We start from the raw sequence: 14,332 nt of genomic DNA on the forward strand, positions 1-14,332 counted from the left end.
CAAATATTTCCTGGTCTGTTCAGGGCTTGTTCCTGGGGATGGAATCTGGGTTTGGTGGGAGCTTGGAGTGCTGGGATCCCTCAGGCCAGTGGGAAAAGCTGGGAATGTTGCTGGGAGATGAGAGTCCCTGGGTTGTCTGCAGGTGGATCATAAAAATTACAGGTGGGCACCAAAGCTGGAATCCATTTGAAAAGCCCAAAGTGGGAAGCAGGGGCCTGGTTTGGTGTGGGAAGAGGCAATTCCTTGGATTTTTCATCCTTGTTGCTGCCATTTTAACACCTCACAGAGGTGGAGGAGGAAATGGTGATGGAGAATTTAGGGAAACGACTTCTCCAAAATTTGTTGTTTCCTCACGCTGTGAAGTGTTCCCACAGGGAATATCCCATCTCCTGCACTGCTTGGGCTGGGGTTGTTCCCAATGTTGTGAAGTGTTCCCACAGGGAATATCCCATCTCCTGCACTGCTTGGGCTGGGGTTATTGCCAGTGTTGTGAAGTGTTCCCACAGGGAATATCCCATCTCCTGCACTGCTTGGGCTGGGGTTGTTCCCAATGTTGTGAAGTGTTCCCACAGGGAATATCCCATCTCCTGCACTGCTTGGGCTGGGGTTGTTCCCAATGTTGTGAAGTGTTCCCACAGGGAATATCCCATCTCCTGCACTGCTTGGGATGGGGTTGTTCCCAATGTTGTGAAGTGTTCCCACAGGGAATATCCCATCTCCTGCACTCCTTGGGATGGGGTTACTCCCACATGGAACAGAGGCTCAGTCAGAGCAATGAACCCAAGCCATGGTGGTGCGTGGCACTCACAGGGGTTTGGGGGGGTCACATCTGACATCCCACCTCAAATCCTGGAGTTTTTATAAAAATAAACCCCAAAAATCCTTTATATCCAGAAAAACCCGTGTGCACCCTGAATATCCAGTGGTCACTGCTGCTGTGTCAGTCCAAATGCCGACCTATCCCAAAAAAACCTGGGAAAAAAGGTGATTTTGCTCTCTCTGACTTAGCTCTGCAGTTAATTCCCAGCTAAAAATACCCAGAGAAGTGTTTTGTCTGCCTATATTTAGATTTTGGCTGGTGCCATCCGTTTCTGGAGCTCTTGCAGCTTCCAAAAACTTTATGTTTCCTTGGAGGCCTAAATAAAATACCTATGATTAATACCAGGTGTAGTTGCACAGAGGGATTTTAAGATGGATTAATCATAGGTCATGAATTAAAATTATCATTATTTCGAAATCGCTTTTTGGCCACAACTTCTATTTTGTTGTTGCCACCTAATCTTTTAATCCATTTACATTTATTAAATTCATTGAATTTTACTCTAAATGCTCCAAACACAACACCCCCTTTTTGTGTGAATTGCAAGGTGATCCCAATAATTTTATTAAGGATCAGCCTGAAGTTTGGAGCTGCACGATTTGCCTGGAGATAAAAGTGGTAGAAAACAGAGGCACACACCAAAAAAGGCTTTTAATGCTTCAGTTTTAATTATACACCTCAGCCCTGAGTGCAAAAAGACAGCTCGGGGTGTGTGTGGAACGGGAAGGAATGAGTCACTGTTAATCAGCAGAAGACAACGAAGCTTCTGAAATATTTTCTTCAAACTTCACCCTCGCTCGAAGAGAAAATAAATGAAAATTATGGAAATAGACTTGATGGAAAAGCTGAATCAGACACGAGTTTGACAGAATTCTCTGACTAATGATAACTCATCTCAAAGGAAAGAGCAAACCCAGTTTGTTTTTACCTTCAGAACCCGCTGGGTCTCAGCTGATCCAGGACATTCAAGCCTGGGGAGTGTCCAAGGCCGGGGATTCGGAGCGAGCTGAGCTTTGAGGGCCCTCCCGACCCCAACTGTTCCATGACTCCATGATTAGATGGCTCTCGTTCAGTTTTGGTTGGCTTTGGTCAGGATTTGATTCTTTTCCTTCAGTTTTTGGTTGGCTTTGGTCAGGATTTGATTCTTTTCCTTCAGGTTTTGGTTGGTTTTGTTGAGGATTTGATTCTTTCCGTTCAGTTTTTGGTTGGCTTTGGTCAGGATTTGATTCTTTCAGTTCCATTTTTGGTTGGCTTTGGTCAGGATTTGATTCTTTCAGTTCAGTTTTTGGTTGGCTTTGGTCAGGATTTGATTCTTTCTGTTCCATTTTTGGTTGATTTAGTTCAGGATTTGATTCTTTCCGTTCCGTTTTTGGTTGGTTTAGTTCAGGATTTGATTCTTTCCCTTCAGTTTTTGGTTGGCTTTGTTCAATATTGGATTGAACAATTTTCAATTTGTTCATATTGTTCAATTTTGGTTGGTTTAGGTCAGTTTTTCCTCAGTTTTCTTCAGTTTTAGGTTGATTTAGTTCAGTTTTTGGTTGGTTTCATTCAGTTTTTGGTTGTTTTTGTTCAGGATTTGGTCAGTTTAGTTCAGTTTTTGGTTGGTTTTCTTCAGTTTTTCATTGGTTTTGTCCAGTTTTTGGTTGATTTAGTTCAGTTTTTGGTTGGTTTTGTCCAGTTTTTAGTTGATTTAGTTCAGTTTTAGGTTGGTTTCATTCAGTTTTTGGCTGGTTTAGTTCAGTTTTTGGTTATTTTTGTGCAGTTTTTGGCCTGCACACCATCACCTGTCCTCTCCTCCCTCACGCTGCCATAGAGGAGAAACCCATGGAGTCCAACATTGTTTGACAAGGACTTAGGGAATATATTGAGGTTGCTCCTCCCTCTGCCTTCCAGCATCATTCCATGTCCGTTTGACAGCCCCTCTGCCTCTCCTGGGTGTTGTCATTTGGGACGTTTGAATGCCTGGAGTTTATTCCACACAGATTTTCTCATTCCTCCCAGGAACAAGGGATAGGATGAGCTGAAACGGCCTCAGGTTGTGCCAGGGGAGGTTTAGATTGGATATTGGGGAAAAATTCCTGCAGTGGGGTGCAAAGCACTGGGACAGGCTGTCCGTGGAAGGGCTGGAGTGAGCATCCCTGGAAGTGTTCCAAAGCACGTGGATGTGGCACCTGGGGACACGGTCACTGGTGGACATGGAGGTGCTGCTGCCTGAGGGTTGGATTTGCTGATCCTAAAGGTCTTTTCCAACCTTAATGGTTCTGTGATTCCATGATTTTGTGATTTCCCAAGCAAAATTCACCAAAATCCACTTATAAATCCTGGTTTTAAACACTTGTGGCCAAGTTGCTCCCTCGGTTTCCCAAATTCCTCGTGGTCCATCTCCAGCTGGCCCTGGGGAGGGCTCCGATGCCTTTGGACCTTTCCTTGTGTGCTTTCAGTACCCACGTCTGGAATATTTCCAGACTTTTTGTGGCAGTTCCCTGCTGGAATATTTTGAACAGAGGCCTGGATAACACTGGGAATGTCACTGGAATGAAGCAGAGGATTGGGAATGTGGGATCATCCTGCGCTGCTGCCTCAGCCACGTTCTCACCCCGACTGCAGCTCCAGAGGCTTTTGACCCATCACTGGAGACTTCTTATCCATTAAAAAATCATGGAATTTTTTATGTCCTTGGACAGGCCACAGCCACCTCCTCCCTGACCCTGTTTTTATTGGCAGGGGCCCCGAGCTGCTCTCGAGGATTTTTGGCTGTGGATTTATTCCTTTAATTAAGCCATAATGGACAAAGCTTTCTGGGAATTCTGACAACTGAGCAAATCCCGCTCTTTCCCAGCTCCCAAACATGAGGCACTGGCAAAGCTGGAGTTGTTGAACAGGGAATTTTGCCTGGAATTCCTTAGGGAAAAATAACTATAAATAAATCCACCCTGTAAACCTGATCTTGGTTAATCCGAGGGAGCTGAGAAGGGGGTGATGATCTGAGACACAAAGAAATCAAAATAACTGGAATGAAACTGGAATTATATCCTGTCAATCAACTGAGAGGCTGGAAAAGCAGGAGGAAAATACAAAACCTTGGATTACTGGTGGAATTTTCTGTTCCTCAGCCATTGTGAGACCAATATCAGAGAAATCTGTTGGCTCGTGAAGATGATTTCAGTCATTTTGTGGCAAGGCAGAGGAGGGTGCTCCAAAGCTAAACATTCCTTTTTGTCCCTTTTTTTGGGCAGTTTTCCATGGGAATCCAGGGCAGGATGCAAAAATGGCCTGGCAAAGTGGGTGCCTGGATTAGATCCATGGGATTGTTTGGGAGTACCAAGAAATGGCAGAGCAATACTTGGGGTTTTTTTCGTGTTTGTCATTGTATTAAAAAATCATGGAATTGTTTAGGTTGGAAAAGCTGCTGAGGTTATCAAATCCACCCATTCCCCAAGGCCACCACTGATCCGTGTCCCCAAGGGCCACATCCACATGGATTTTAAATTCCTCCAGGAAAGGAGACTCCACCGCTGCCCTGGGCTGGAAAACCCTTTCCATAAAGGAATTTTCCCTGCTCCATCTCTGCATTAGAACAAAGCCTTTTCTCATCAGCATGTATGAAATTTTCAGAATTTTTTCCATTGGCTTCTCCTTTCTCTGGAGTCACCCCAGAGGTCTCTGGCCGTGAGGAATAAATTGAATTTTTTGGGTAATATATTACAAATATCTCCTCCTCTACTTAACTTGCAATAGATGAATCTATAGCTGTGAAATGAGGAAATAATCACAATTAATACAGATTGCTCTGCCATATGGGATTACTCAGTCTGGATATATAGAAGGCATTTCAGTGTTCTCTGGGAATAAATCAGGCACAATCCCAAGTTGCTAAGCAAATTCTCTTCTTACATCACGCCCTGGTGGCTTATGTAATTTGATGATAAAAGTATAAATGATATAAATTTATAATGAATTTGTAAATATCAATTTATTCTCAGTCACTAGGAGGGAACAGCAGAAATACCTGTAAGAAAAAGGGAGCATTGCAGTGTGGTAAGAAATGGTAATTTGTGGCAGATAAATTGTGTTTTGTGGGGGATTTAATATGGAAAAAACTGTTCCAAATCCAGTTTAGGACAACTGGAAAGGGAAAAGCTCCAGGTTTGATGTTATTCCCAACTCCTTCGTGCATGTTCTGAATGCAGATAATTTTCCTGTGCCAGGGAATGCCTTGTAAAGCTCAGCTCAAACAGAACCAGGCCTGGCTGACGTAGGGAATTAATTCAGGGTGAGCAGATGAGCACCCAGCCACTCCCAACTCCCAGGGAATGTTTCCTAAAGATGGAATTGATTTTTTGGGACTGATCTGAGAAATATTCTGGGTCCTCTTGGCCTTGTTGAGATACTGGGTGTTTTAATACTGGAAAAGCTACGGAATCATAAGGAGAGGCTGCCTTCCCAAACACTCCGCATCATCTGTGGGAATGGAGATCCAAAGTGTGTCATTTTAAATTATTAAATACAGAAAAACTTTATCTCCCAACAGGAATCTAAAAACAGTGGATTGTTATTAATTTTTTTTGCCTCTCAAACGTGGGGAATTTGTCACATAAACCTGTAATTAGGGATGGATTCCTGCTTCTCATGCAGCAGGAAACTTTCAGGCAAGGAGGAGGAAAATCCTAAACATGTAATTTCGAGTTTCCTGTCATGGAGCCATCCTTCAGGAGCTCAGCCTGGGAGGCAGCAGGTGCAAAGGCAGGTGGTTTTGGGGAGTTTTTTCCTTAAAAATTAACCAGCTGAGCACTGTGAAACCTTCTGCTTTTGGGCTGGAAAGATTTTCCTGGGATTTGCTCAGCCTTCTGTTAAAAAGAGATTATGAAGGGAGCGTTGAAGATTTTATTGTACAGAATCCCAGACTCGTTTGGGTTGGAAGGGATTTTAAGGATCTTCTCATCTCGTGCCGTGGGCAGGGACACCTCCCACTATCCCAGGTTGCTCCAAGCCCTGTCCAGCCTGGCCTTGGACACTCGCAGGGATGGGACATCCACATTATCTCTGGGAAACATCCTCAGCCCCTTATCACAGATGAGGAGATGATGCTCCCAGGTGTTTCTCTCCTGTTCCCTTTTTATTCCTGTTAAACCCTGGGATTGGTTTGTGTGTTCTGGAAGGGGGGCTTTGCTTTCCTGCCTTGCAGGGGGATGTGGCTGATCCAGTGCAGCTCAAATTCCAGTGGTGAATTCCTGTTTTTCAGGTGAAATCACAGTTCGGTGTGGTGGTTAAAATGCCAGTCTCGTGTTTAAGTCGAGCCTAGCAGTAGGTTCGCTGCTACTCTGAGGGAGCTAAAGTAAAATTGGGACTAGGATGGAGTGGAATTAATTAAGACTGATCTGTCTCTGATGGAATTAGTGGCAGTCACCAGTGTGATGGACACAGGGCATCTCTTGGATGTGACAGAAGGGAAATAAGGGAAAAATGAATTTATTTTGTATCATTTTCTCTTGTGTCAGTCCCTTCCGTGCTGCTCTCCTTTCTTTTCCATTTCCTCCACTCCTGTTGTGTCTCCAGAGCTGCTCCATCCCTGCAGGGGTTTCAGTTCTGTGCCACAAGCACATCCTTCCCTCCAGCTTTGCATTTCCTTGGAATGTTCTCCCGCTTTTCGCAGTGCTGCTCCCAGCTCTCCTTTCCACATCGCTGCCACCTCTCAGCTCTCTCCTCCCAGCCCTGCTCGCACTCCAAGCCTTGCCTGTCATTCCCTATCTTCACATTTTCATCCACTTCCAGTTCCCCATTAAAGCCCCATTCCCTGGTATCCCTTTCCTGGCTGCTTCCCTTCTCCAGCTTCCAGTTCATTGATGTTCTCCTTGTCTCCCTGCAGACATTTCTCTCCTTGATTCTTTTTCTTCCCCCCTCACATCTCTGCCCGTCTCCCATTCCCGGGGTTGCTGTGATTTATTCCCGGTGCTGGCTCATCCTGGCACTTCCAGCTGCCGCCTCAGGGGCTGAGCTGAGGATCACATCCCTGTCAGTCCTGTGACATTCCCACCGCTCATTTATTCCGTCCTCTGCTGCCGTCTGTGGCACTGAGTTATTTTCCAGTACAAATCACTGTTCCCGTGTTCTCCACTCTCTCATTCCTTCTCATTCCCTCTTCTTTCTCTCCAGTTGCTGTGTTGGTTTAGTCCAAGACAAAGTTGTCATTTTTTCCTGCCTTAGCTTAGTTTGCTTTTCCCTTTTTCCTCAAAATCTCGTTCTTCCACCCCTTCCCAAAGCCAGACATTCCTCTTTTCCTTTTATTTCCTAACGGGAATGTGCTTTGGCTGATTTCCCTGCCTGCTCTTTAGGCTCACGTTCATCTCTCCCAGAGCTAATGGAGCTGATTGGCTCCTGGAGTTTCTCTCCTGGAAATCCATTGTGGATCCTTTCCCAACCCATTTGGCAGAAATCCACATTAAGTAGGGACAGTGCAGTGAAATTCCATAAAGTCCTGGCCCAATAATGGTTTTATTTCCCATCAAATGTGGTCTAATTTTAGTCTAGAAGGGATTTTAAGGGTTTGAATCCTTCCTTTGTGCATTCTCAGCTTCAGTAAATGTTCTGGAATTGTCCATCTCTCCTGGCCTTCCAATCCTGTGCCTGATTTAAGCCAAGGAATCTGATGTGGGTGAGGGACCTTCCAAGCCCTTCCAGGACTAACGAAGGAACAGCCCCTGTTGCTCCAGGAGCATATGGATATTGCATGGATTAAATAACAAATTACTGAACAGCAATTAAAACACCCAGAGAGAATCTGTGGTTTATATTTTATAAAAAATAATCTTAATTTTCAAATTATTTCAAAGTTTGATAAGGATTTTATTTTTCCTGGTAAAGAGGGAATTCTACCAGGCAGGATTTCTGGACAGGAGACTTTGTACTTCATTAAAAATCTTTTCCCTGGGTTTCCTTGCTTGGAAAAAGAAGTCTGAGCAGCACCAGCAAAGCACAATCCCTTGAAATAATTTCTTAAATGATTTCTGTAATTAATTTGCAGTGGGGTTGGCGAGATTCATCTTTTTGGGATGCCTTTGGGATGGATGGAATAATGACTGGAGCAACAGAGCGGAGTTTCTGACTCTTCTTATCTAAATGTGCTCTGGCCAATTACTGTGCCCCTGGCTGAAAGTGCTGTGAAAAGTCAACTAAAAGCTTTTCCTTTGCTACTGGAGTGTGTAGGACACTTCACAATTCCCTTTTCCCTGGGGTTTTATTCCATCCTGGCTATCAGGACTTGGGAACAGGTAAATAATGGTGCTGCTAAAGAAAAAAAAGATGTGTTCTAGTTGCTTAGCAATTGCTCTCAGCACACTCCAGATCAGCTTTTGTTGAGGAGTTGCGGGCTTGGAAATGTTGTTTCCCACCCTATCACTTATTTTAATCAAATATATTAAAACTTCCAGCACTTCCAGACTCTTCAGGGAGTTTGGAAGCGTGGATGGAATCTCACCCAAGTGCACTTACACTGCTGAAAGTTTCCTTGCTTGTCCTGTTTCTTCCAAGTGGTCCCATTTTCCTGCCAGACACTTCCCTTCAATTATCTTTTCCTCCTCCTCAACAATTCCTTCATATTTCTGACCCCTTTTCTGATGGAACTGTTATCTTGGTCTGCAGACAATAATCTGTGCTGATGGACAGGGTATTCCAGTCCCACGTGTTCCTGGGGTGTTCAGGATCTGCCATCTCTCCTGTTGCTGGAGGTAACCTCAGCAAACACAGCAAAATTCCTTTGTGGGAGTTCCTGCCAGGATTTTCACATCCCAGGCTTTCCTGCCAGTCAGCTCCAGTGTCTGGTTCTCACCTCCTCTTGGCTCATCCTGGAGTAAAGCAGCGTGTCTGGCCAGAATTCCAGGCTGTAAATCCATGGAGAATACGGAGCTGTTGGCTGCAGGGTTGGTCCTGTGTGTGTGGAACACCAGGAGTTGGCAGCGTGAGGGTGGGAGCTGGAGCACCAGGAGAGCTGTGCTAGGACCTTTCCCAGGGAATTTTGTCGGGGAAATGTGGATCCATTGGCACCAGGAGCTGCGTGATGTTGGAAAAAAGGAACCTCCTCTGCTCAGGGTCAGCCTTCAAAGTGCTCCAAGCAACCTCAGCTTGGAGAAACCCCTGCATTCCGGCTCCCTGGGTGGGTGGTGCTTGGTATTCCCACTCCTTCTGCTTTCCCAAGGGAATGGAGCCTTTCCTCCTCCCCCAGGCTCCTTCTCCCTTCTCATCAGCTCCATTTGCTGGCATTTCTGTGCCCATCTCACCACAGGACCTCGTCCAGGCTGTGGGGCTGCCAGTTCATTACCAGCTGATGGATGTCCAGGTGATGGGAAGCACTCCCTTAATGGACACATTGGAAAACACCTTTAGTGCTCTTCAAGGGTGACTTCCCTCTGTCCCCCTGCCCTTGGAAAAGCTTTAGGAAAAGGCAAGTGTATCCTCAGAAACCCTCTCCAATATCCCATCAGAGTTAGAAAGTTCATTTGTTATTTCTGTTAGGAATTCCAGGTTTTATTTCTGTTGGGAATTCCAGCTTCAAAACATTTGTGTGGGTTTGATTCCTCCTTCAGCTCCCAAGCTTCCCTTTGTCTCTCCCTGCGTGTCAGTAACAGATCCCAGCCGACCACGACATAATTCCTAAAGCATCCAATATTCCCGTTCTGCTGCTGCCCGAACCTGTCAGGATTGAATCCCACTGCAGTTCCACTGCCCTTGAGTGAGGCTTGGGCAGATATTTTGGTTTATTTGGGTTTGTAATACCTGGGAATGGTGAATAGGGCAGGTTGGGTGGGATGTCTGGGAGCTCCTCTATAGGGAAGTTCTCTGCGATAAAGCTTTGCTGGAAGCTGAGGAAGGCAGGCTGGTGTTCCTGTCAAGTGTTTTGGGATATTTGAGGGAAAACCCACTGGAATGGACAGGGATTTGCTGTGGAATTGATGCCTGCACTGTGCAATCAGAGCACTTTCCCCACATGCTCTCCCTGTCTCCTCCTGCTTCGAAAAGATTTCTTGTATTTGAATTTTTCATCACCTATTTTTGACCAGTTTAAAAGGTGCTCTGCCCCTCCCTCAGGGATTTATTGTGCTCTTACACTCAGCTTCTGGTCTTTGACTTCTTTCCCTGAATGTTGCTTTTTATTCTTGGAAGAGTAGAACTTGCTTTTGTTGTGTTTACATCCAGAGCTAAAATTCCTGGAGCTTTTTGTTTTAGACACATAGAATCCTAAATGGATTGGCATTAACTTCGCCAGCTCCCTATCCTTTGATCTGGCAGTGGTTTGACCCTTCGGCTCTGCATCCCAGGACAGTGGAGCCTGTCCATGGAGCAGGAATTCCTGCATGCTTTGTTCCCGCAGAACAGTACTCCTTGCCTTTGTTTCTGTTCCCTTTTAGCCTTTTTCTCCACTCCTAGCGCTCTCCCATCTCTCCCAGAGCCGGGGATCTCTCCGGGTGTGCCCGAGAGCAACGTCGGGACGTTGGACAGGTCCTTAAAATTCCCTGGGAGTGCCGCCCGCTCCCCGCAGGGCAGGACAGAGTCCGGCTGTCACAATAACCCCGAGCCAATGAGCGCGGCTCGGGTGGAGCCACGGCGGTGCGGGCAAAACTAATTCTCAATGGAACGCTCGGGCGCAGCGGGGCGCGCAGGCTGCGCGGTTCCCGGAGCGCCTTCCTGACAGCGCCGCGCTTCTCCCGCTCGGGGAGGGCGGGATGCTGGAGCGATGAATTTTGCATGAGCGGCCCCGCCAGCGCTGACACAACAGCACCGGGAGCATCCTCCCAGGAAAGCCGGGCTGAGCGGGGCTTGGCGGCAGCGCTGCCGGATCACCCTGCCGCTTATGCCGCTCCAGGCGGGCTTTGCCTTCGGAGCGCAGCCCGGTGAATGAGCGGGGCTCGGGGGATGCGCTCCCGTGGCGAGCCCTGAGCGCTCGCAGCTCGCCCAGCGCCGCAGCGATGACGGCCAGGGAGCCTTCCCGGGAACTCGCCACTCCCGAGGCCGAGGTTTACATCAGGACTTTCAAAGAGCAGATGCACCTGGAGCTGGAGCTGCCCAAGCTGCCCGGGAACAGACCCACGTCGCCAAAGATTTCTCCTCGCAGCTCGCCCAGGAACTCTCCCTGCTTTTTCAGAAAGTTGCTGGTGAATAAAAGCATCCGCCAGCGCCGTCGCTTCACGGTGGCACACACTTGGTAAGGTCTCCCGGGCGTCACCTGCGTTTAAACTGGGTTTAACACCAGTGTAGCTGTGGTTTGAACTGGGGAGGACGAGCCGCGGGTCGCTCACGGGTTCTCCTGCTAGTGAATAGAGCAGAGAGGCAGCCAGGGGATGTTTAATGCAGGGCCTGACCGTTGTCATTCAGCCGCTGTTCTCCGGGAGAAATCCAGCCCTGTATTCCTGAGAGCCGGAGAAATCCAGCCCTGTATTCCTGAGAGCCGGAGAAATCCAGCCCTTTATTCCCGGGAACAAAGGCAGCAGCCGGCAACTTTCCCAGGCGCGGTGTGGTTGTGTGTGAGAGCCCGGGAATTCATTGCAGGACCTGGGAATTCATTTCAGAGCCCATCAGTGCATTTCAGAACCGATGAAATAATTTCAGAGCCCAGGAATTCATTTCAGAGCCCATGACTTCATTTCAGAGCCCATGACTTCATTTCAGAGCCCGTGAATTCATCTTGGAACACATTTCAGGACCCATGAATTCCTTTCAGAGCCTATGAATTCATTTCAAACCCAGGAATTCATTTCAGGACCCATGAATTCATTTCAGGACTCATTTCTGAGCCCATGAATTCATCTCAGGACCCATTAATCCCTCTCAGAACACATTTCAGAGCCCAGGAATTCGTTTCAGAGCCCAGGAATTCATCTGAGAGCCTTCAGGACGCGTTTTTTCCGTCACTCTCTCAGCACAGGGCGATTGGAGCAGGGCACTCTCGGAGTTAAATCCTGGCAAAGGCTTTGAGACAGTTTTTGCTGGCTACAGAGCTCCCTCCTTTCCACCTTTTTTTCCAAGGGAATCCTGGCTGAGAGTCTTCTTTTCCCTCCCCACAATTTTCTAACCCCAAATAGTCAATTTGGGTGCCATTCCAGCTGATTGGGGCTGCCCCTGAGGGTCACTTATCCTCCTTAAACCATAAACAGCCATCAAAAGATAAAATGCAGGAAAATCCATGAGGATCTCACTGGTTCATTTCCTAAATTTCCTCTGGATGTGCCTTGCATGATCCACCTCTTAAATCCCAAAAGTCTCCTTAAATATGCACCAGTTGAGTGTGGGAATTGGACCAGAAAACTTTGGGTAATGTGAATTTTTTAATATTATCCATTACTTTCCCATTCCTTCAGAATTCTGGAATCATGCAGATTCCCTGCTTTTTTTGGTTTTTTTTTATTTAAATCCAAGCAGTAATAACGACCCGAAGCTGGTTATGAGCTGTAGCAGCTCCAGAGTGTTCTTCGGGATTTTAATTGCTTGGAGTCACTGGTGTTTAGGGTTATTCACATTAATTCCCTGGAACATCTGTCATGGAGCTCATCTGATCCCAGCAGCCTATCCAGAGAAATGAGGGAGAGATGGTCCAGATGGGAATTAGGGGGGAGCAGGATGTGGCCAGGCTCAGCACTGAGCATCTGTATTGTTTGGTGAAAAAAGAATTTGGATCTTTCATTTGGAGATGGAACTTGGATCAACTTGTGAAGGAGGTGGGGTCCCTCCAAATGGAAAAAAAGGGAAGGTTTTCTACTCAGTTTTTAGAAGTTTTTAATCTCAGGTGATTTGGAACAGTTTTAAGCTTAGATAAGAAAGAAACAATTGTAGAAATGGAGAAAATCACCTTTCGAAAGGTTCCAAGAATGTTTGAGTGTGAGCACACCCTCAGCACAAACCACACGCCAAGCCCAGCTGCCTTCTCAGTTTAAATGAAATATTTCCCTGTGCTCCAGCATTTCCTTGGAGTCTGGAGGGTGTTTGTTCCACGTGTGCCGTGGGCAGGGGGGTCCCGCTGAGCCCCTGGATCTGTGAGGAGCTGTGGGATTGGGATGCAGGGCATGGAGCAGCCTCACCTGTGCTCAACCAAATGCCACTTACATAAGGTGCCCTTTTGTGGGAGCTGGGGAGCAAAGGAGTCGCCTCGGGAGTAAACGGGCACTAAATACCAAGCACGCAGCAGTGCCAGGCCAGGGAATTAATCCATGTTGGATTTTCTGGAATGTCTGACTTTTACAGCCTCCTAACCAGGGAACTTCCTCACTTTGGGGTGGGAAATGAGCATTTTCCACCCCGTCGACGCTGTTGTGGGAGGAATCTTCTGCTCCTTTTTCTTCTTTTCAGTTTGCTGCCTCCCCTCATTCCTCGTTCCCTTTGAAATAATTGCCTATTCCCAGGCCTTCTCCTGCTTTTAGGACTGCGTGCACGGCAGTTCCCTTCTCCTGCTGGTGCTGATGGAATCTGTGTCACCACAGGCTGCTCCCATATCCAGTCAGCAGATCTTGCCCAGAAAAGAAAAGGAAAGCAAATGCTGAGGGATTTTTTTTTAAGAATAAGGCCATGATTCAGGTGTTTCCACGATCCACATGGTTCTTTTCCTCAGGGAAAGGCAGTTTCCGCTGGCCACGATCCACATGTCACCACAGTGACCTCTGAACCTGTGTCAGCCTCATCCCTGCCTGCTCCAAGCCCTGGATCCCATCTCCAAATGCCTCATTCCCATAAAATAACAGCACAAAACCTCGGTAGCCTTTGGGATTTTCCTCCACCACAATCTGCCAGTCTCGTTGCTGTCTTGCATCTGTCAGTTTTGCCTCAGAGATCCCAGAATTCCATATGCTCCTTCTTCCTTTGATAATTCCCCTCATATCCCTTGGTGCATTTTGGGGGGATTTTTTGGGGAAAAAGGCAGGCAGAAGCCATGGAAATTTTGGGCATGGAGAGTTTCCTTTGGAGTGACTGGAGAGGGAACAGCATCTCTTGAAGATGGTCCTCAGGGCTTTCTCCTGCCAGCCAAATCCCAGTGTATTCCCATTCCACAGCCCACAGTCTCCTCTCCCTCTCCCCATCCATATCTTGAGGATTCCAAAGGAATAGTTTTAAAAATATCTTTGATTTTTACACCTCTTCCATCTTATTTTTGCCAAGCAAGAGCTTTAAATCATCCATTTTACACCCATAGCAAACTCCTTCCCAGGAGGAAGAGCTTGGAAGATCCCAAAATTCAGCGTTTCCCAAGTGCACTCTGCAGTTTATAAAACAGATTCCTTTGTTTTGCTGGATTTATCCTCAAAATTATAAATACTTCCTCAAGGCTGGGTTGGACAGGCTTTGAGCCACGTGGGATATGGGATATTCCCTGCCCATGGGAATGGGAAGGGCTTTAAGGTCCCTTTGATCCTCCTGGGATCCTGGAAATACTTATCCAGCCTAAATCACTTACTCAGTTTTTATTTATTCAGGCCCTGCTGGGCTTTTAAAGAAGGGATTTCTACAATATGATGTTGATTGTCTTTTCTTAAT

The 14,332-nt window shown here is 46.8% G+C and overlaps 1 protein-coding gene across 5 annotated transcripts in view; it reads left to right on the plus strand.

Annotated features, from left to right (window-relative positions):
* Positions 1 to 14,332, plus strand: part of PDE4B (phosphodiesterase 4B) — a 174,720-nt gene that overhangs the window by 26,716 nt on the left and 133,672 nt on the right. For 2 of the 5 annotated variants that reach the window (XM_032117503.1, XM_032117507.1), the window contains exon 1: positions 10,479 to 11,015. The exons of the other annotated variants lie outside the window; for them this stretch is intronic. In XM_032117503.1, coding sequence (XP_031973394.1) covers positions 10,780 to 11,015 — 236 coding nt within the window. In that variant the 5' untranslated portion in view covers positions 10,479 to 10,779. Of the gene's footprint in view, positions 1 to 10,478; positions 11,016 to 14,332 lie in introns of those variants that run through there. 5 annotated transcript variants of the gene reach the window in all.

Source organism: Corvus moneduloides, chromosome 9, assembly GCF_009650955.1.
Source record: "Corvus moneduloides isolate bCorMon1 chromosome 9, bCorMon1.pri, whole genome shotgun sequence".
NCBI lineage: Eukaryota > Metazoa > Chordata > Aves > Passeriformes > Corvidae > Corvus > Corvus moneduloides.